This window comes from Haliotis asinina, chromosome 13 (assembly GCF_037392515.1).
Source record: "Haliotis asinina isolate JCU_RB_2024 chromosome 13, JCU_Hal_asi_v2, whole genome shotgun sequence".
Classification (NCBI taxonomy): Eukaryota; Metazoa; Mollusca; class Gastropoda; order Lepetellida; family Haliotidae; genus Haliotis; species Haliotis asinina.
The window spans coordinates 14,774,456-14,780,020 of NC_090292.1; the positions used below are offsets into that span (position 1 = coordinate 14,774,456).

General features: G+C 39.7%; 1 protein-coding gene across 1 annotated transcript; it reads right to left on the reverse strand.

Moving 5' to 3' along the window:
- Positions 1-270: 270 nt before the first annotated feature.
- Positions 271-2,185, reverse strand: LOC137259361 (putative nuclease HARBI1). Its single transcript, XM_067797037.1, has 5 exons — positions 1,918-2,185; positions 1,627-1,744; positions 859-976; positions 622-704; positions 271-505 (listed from the first exon to the last, which is right to left on the reverse strand). The coding sequence occupies exons 1-5, from the start codon at positions 2,183-2,185 to the stop codon at positions 271-273; spliced, it is 822 nt and encodes a 273-aa protein (XP_067653138.1).
- Positions 2,186-5,565: the final 3,380 nt, after the last annotated feature.

The window sequence follows — 5,565 nt, forward strand, 5'->3', positions numbered from 1 at the left end:
GACCACAAATTCCTTAGGAACTTGTTGAAAAGAAAAAATGTCAGGGACATATGTCGGAATTATGTCAAGCAGACTATTGTTAATATACCTGGGCCTGTCATTCAGATTCCATTCACTTTGGTGTGAAAGTGGAGAGATTTTTGTATGATTGGTGATATAAAGCAAATTTTTTGTCCTCAATTTATCAGTATGCGATTTGATTTTGAGTAATAATTTTACAGGGGATGTCGTTCTTGACGATTAATTTGTTACTGTGCGCACTTGAGATATTTATGTGAAAACATTGGTTACAAGCTGCCTCCTTGTTTTTAGCCCATGTTGAGGAGCAGCAGCAGCAGGAGCAGCACCGTGGATTTGCTGTGCTTCCTCATCAACATTCTCCTCATCTGCCTCAGGTGGAGGTGGCAGTCTCATGCAAAGATTATGAAGGTGTGCAGCGACATACACTATCTTGTGGCTAACCTGTACACTGGACCACAGTGCTCCTGCTGATTTGTGGAGGCAACTGTCAACGTTACTTTATTTAATATTCATGATTAACAACATCCAAACACTTTAAACACTAACATATTATACTTACACTTTTTAAAAGTAATTGGCTATAAAATTCTAAGTAAATACCGAAATCTTGAATTAAAAATGCCAAATGTTTTTTCCACGACATTCCGGGTTCGACAGTGAGCATTGTTGTAATTCTCTCCAGCCTGGGTGTGTGTATTTAAGAAAGGTGTCAACAGCCATGGCCTACATGGGTACTTGTCAAAACAGGGACACATAAAAATCAGTTTGATAATTATTGCAATCGACATTAAAATTATCTTTAACCACAATGTTAATGCATGTAAAATATTCATCTACCCTCAGTCTCCATGAAGCCAGCGGAGGATTAGTCTCAAACTCAATCCCAGTGGCAGAATTCTGCCGGATGAACGAGTCATGTGTCGATCCTGGCCACTTGGAGACAACATTCAAAAACCTGTTAATAAGAATATTAACAGTATTTGTTACTGAAAATTTGATAAGTAAGATTAGCATCATTTCTGAAACAATGCATTCACAGAAGAGACAATTACACCTATATTTTATTTGACATTTCTATACATGTATCTATAAAGAATTGAAGGTCTAAGAAACAAAAAAAATAATGCTGACAGGGACCGAATAAATATTACTATTATTAATGTATTTTTACACAAATTAATCAGTTTTATGATTTTAAGGAGGTTTGGGTAACTTTCAAAAGTGACACAAATGTCAATATCATACGTAAACATTGTTTAGGGTTTTTCTCTATATCAAATAATTGGAATGTGTTTGTAATGGTTACTTTCATGATGTAAAGTGACCTTCATCATCAAAATATATGGCCATTTATGTCCCGATCTAAAATAACAACAAAAAACAAACATAAAGGGCCCCTCTCCTCGTGTCTAATTTCATAACCCAAGCAGGACCCCCAAATGTGATTGGTTACGGGAGCATGAATGTGCGTCAAGGTCCTTAATGTTTTGAAGATGCGATGGTTTGTCCCTGTGGAAAGAAGTGTTTTGCAGTTGTCGATGTTTACGTAGATATGTTATTGTTCGAATTTGTCTTTGCTTCAGTAATGGGTATTTTCAAACACACCTCATGTCTGCATCGCATATGGCCTGTACGTTAACGGCAAGTAGCCCTTTCGGCACACATACGGCTTCCTCGTTGGCTGGAGACCTCTTGGTGGGGATAAGGGCCCTGTCAATGGCTCCTATAACATTAGGGAACCCAGAAATGGCAAAATAATTGCACTTAACAGCCTTATGGCAGCGTCATCTTTGGGAAATTTTATGTACCGAAGCACAGTGCAGAGGGCGTCCAGTGTCTCGCTTATCTTTACTGACACGCTTGACTGTGAGACGCCATGCATATCGGCTAATTCACTCTGAAAACAGCCTTTCTCCAGGAACCGTAATGTGGTTATTTGAATTTCTGGAGACAGGGTCACTGAACGCCGGGTGTACCACCCAGGATACGGCTCCACCATGTCAGTCAGCTGCATGATAGCCATACGCGGCAGTCTGTATCTGCTAATGAGCTCGGCATCATCAAGCGTGTCCAGCTGACGGGTTCGCTCTCTGAACACTAGGGGAACTTTTATCACTTCATCTCCGTCTTCATCAGTCAATCCTAACTCTATGTAGGCCGCCATCTTTTTTGAAGATACGACCATGAAACAAGGCTACGACAGGTATGTATTAGTCGTAGCTTTTTGGACATAGCTGAGATATCGTAAGTGGTCGTAAGTCTTACCTCCAAGAGAGCTTCGAAAATCTAGGCGCTGATACTGACAAGTTCCCACAACGGCCCTTTTAAGGGCCATGGAGGGCTATCCATGTATCCAAAGAGAGAGAAAACTTTGAAGCATGTTGAAAAATAATTTTTATTTGAAAACATATATTCCAAATACCTGTTGCAATATAATTGCGGGGCTTCAGAATTGTTCTAGTGTATGTGGAATGTGAATTTAACTGTCCCGAATGAAAACAATTCTCTCCTAGTGGTACAGACTACACGAAATTGATCAAGTGAGATAAATACTCCTGGATATCCACGCAATTTTGCGGTATTTTTCACTAAATTGCGGTATTTGTTTCACTAAACAGAACATAAATGAAAACACGTGAATATTCTGCTTATAAGGTCCCGCTGACACTTAAGTTTACATGTATAACATGTTTAAATCTCGGGTCACCACTACACATGTTCATTGTGAACTCACTGTAGATGTATAGAGATATTAGAAGTTGTACAAAGCGGTGGTAACCACATCATCTAATGCACAAACCCCGATACATGTGTATGTACGAAGGTAACTGACATTAAACAGTGTGTATTTTAGGGGTCAACTGAAAGAAATTGCATCTGTCATCCAGTCAGGTGAAAAAAAAGTGATATTTTGTCGATAAAATGTCAGTTGTGAACACGGCCAAGCCCAAACACAAGAGTTCTGAACAAAGGCATACTCGCTCGAGCCGAGGCGTGGACTCGACGCAACACAGCGAGGGACAGTCACTAACAGTCTCTCGCGCTCACTGCCGCTGCACCGAATGACCCGTCGATCAGCTGTTCGGTGCGGGGTGTCTTCTGTTCAGATGCCCAGGCTTGCTGACCAAATGCATTTGGAGAAATATGTATGGTCTCAATCAAACAAATACTCATGGCATAGTTACAATTACACAATCGACTCTTCTTTTAGCAACGATTTCTAATAACGAGGAAAGTGTTTGGGCTGTCTCTATAGTGAACATACGTCACTGCAATGGAAAACAACCCTTTTCTGAAACTCTTTCTTACCTGAAGTTTCACAAAGTCTACCTCACATTTTTGTTTGTATGACCATATCTTGAATGAGAAAACTATTCCACACTGAAAAGGTTCGAAAGGGAAACATTTGTGTGACACCATACTTGTCTTTACTTGAAAATTAAACCTGAAACCTATTTATTATACGTTACAGTTGGGAAATGGCTAATTTTCTGTTCCAAACGGTGTGAGGGAGGTGCTTCCATAATTCGTGACTTTGTTCATTCAGATGGAAATGAGTAAACTACATTTATCAGTTCCCAACACTTTTTGAACTTAATGGTAATTTTTGTCCGGGATTTTAGGGTTGACTGATTTTAGGCTGCATGTATCACGGCAATATTCCACATGGTACCCATGCAGGGATTGAAACATGGATTTTCAACATGACGAGCGAGCGGTTTAACCATTAGGCCACCCCGCCCCACTATTGTGGGTTTATCAAAGATACACAGAGCTATCAAGAAAAGTTTTTGCTTTTGTCCAACTTCATCGCAATTCTTTTTGTTGGAGGGGTTTTTTGGGTTTTTTTTGTTGTTGTTGTTTTGTAAAGAAGTTTGGTTAAAATGAGTCCTTGCTGACATTAAAGGAAGAAAACTGTTAGTATAACCACTAAGACCAGGGTATAATACTTTACTGAGATGGTTTCAGTCCAGAATTAGTAATAAAATTTATTTTCCGTTGAAGGTGGAATTGAGACCGCACATTCTGGCAACCTGAAGTTAAAGCAACATTCTCGGAATATAGCATGTTCAGGGAGTGAGTGATTTGAGTTTTATGCCGCACTCAGCAGTATTCCAGCTATATGGTGGCGGTCTGTAAATAATCGAGTCAACAGCATGAGCATCGATCTGCGCAATTGGGAACCAATGGCGTGTCAACGAGCCCTTTCACACTTACCTGTAGATACGTAATTGAGAAGATTATATTGTACACAGTAAAAGCGAACGTGTCAAGTTATATAGAAAATAGATGGTTCACCATATTGTTGCAGACAATTGATCATTGGATTGTCTGGTCCACTCTAGATTATTTGCAGACGGCCTTGATTTCGTTGGAATATTGACGAGTGCACAGTTGAACAACCTTAACCAACACAAAATCGGCATGTCCTTTCTAACACGTGACAGCAATTTTTTTTCCCAGGAAACAGCACATAACCTTAATGAATGTACTGATTTCTAGTCTGATATTGTTTCAGAATAGTCTATTTATTTGTGTATTTCTCGGTATATGAGGTTAGGTACTCCCACGGGTGCCTCATCAGTTTCAGCAACACGGACTAAAAATATTTGATATTAAAGAAAAGAAAACAAATATGTATCCGATAGTCTGGCCGTCAGACATGTTTTCACAGGAGCGCCGCGACTTGGACAACATTGTTGCTACTCGCTCTTATTTACTGACAGCTGATGTCCCTGAAATCGACATGCACGTGTCTACCTGACGTACAGCCGGCTGGCAGTTGTATCTGGGGGTCGAGGTCTATAAATAGATTTGACAGACGGAATATATTGAAGTTTCATTCCCACTGAGTATTTCGTCTTGTTTGCTTGATACAGGGTAGTAACTGGTGGTGGAAAAAGATGATTTTTAATCCCTTAGACAGTGTGAGAGGTTTCATGTTGCAAAACATTATAAGCGTTATTCATAACATGGATTGCAGCACAATATGAATGTTTGTTCTAAAACGGGTTTGTGGCCAGCTATCTCGATACTATAATGTCAGCTGATACCTTAGTACATTTGAATAGTCTGTACTGTATCAAAGAATCAGGGAACCGTTAGACCACTTGATAATGGTGTGACTGTACCAGGTTCAAAACCGTAAGCTGAGTTCCTCATGGCCACCGTACTGTGACACAACTCCACCTACTACAATTGTGGCCGTTGCTAGCGATATCTTGCCAATTTATATCTCATATCATTAATTCTTAGCTATCATAACTTCCTATGAACCAGTATTACAGAATATGTGATAATCAAGTTAATTCAAGGCTATGACTCTTCTAAAAGATTATAGGTTTGACGTGAAAAAAATTGAGGCAGCATGATGTATAATCATTGATGATACAACTAACTACTAGTGATACATTGAAACTGCTTAATGACGATAACTGTAGAGTAAGTTACACGGCCACTGTAAACTCCTATCTGGGGGAGACAGTTTTGACCAACAGAACGCCTCTACAGTATTACTTATCACCCAGTGCATCCCAGCACCAG

Bases quoted from the DNA above. Each gene is read 5' to 3' on its own strand.
- LOC137259361 (XM_067797037.1), bottom strand. From the start codon at position 2,185: ATGGCGGCCTACATAGAGTTAGGATTGACTGATGAAGACGGAGATGAA. The intron at 1,745-1,917 runs GTGAATTAGCCG...CTAATGTTATAG, and splicing joins GGAGAAAGGCTGTTTTCAGA to GAGCCATTGACAGGGCCCTT. The intron at 506-621 runs GTATTTACTTAG...TAACGTTGACAG, and splicing joins ATTTTTAATTCAAGATTTCG to TTGCCTCCACAAATCAGCAG.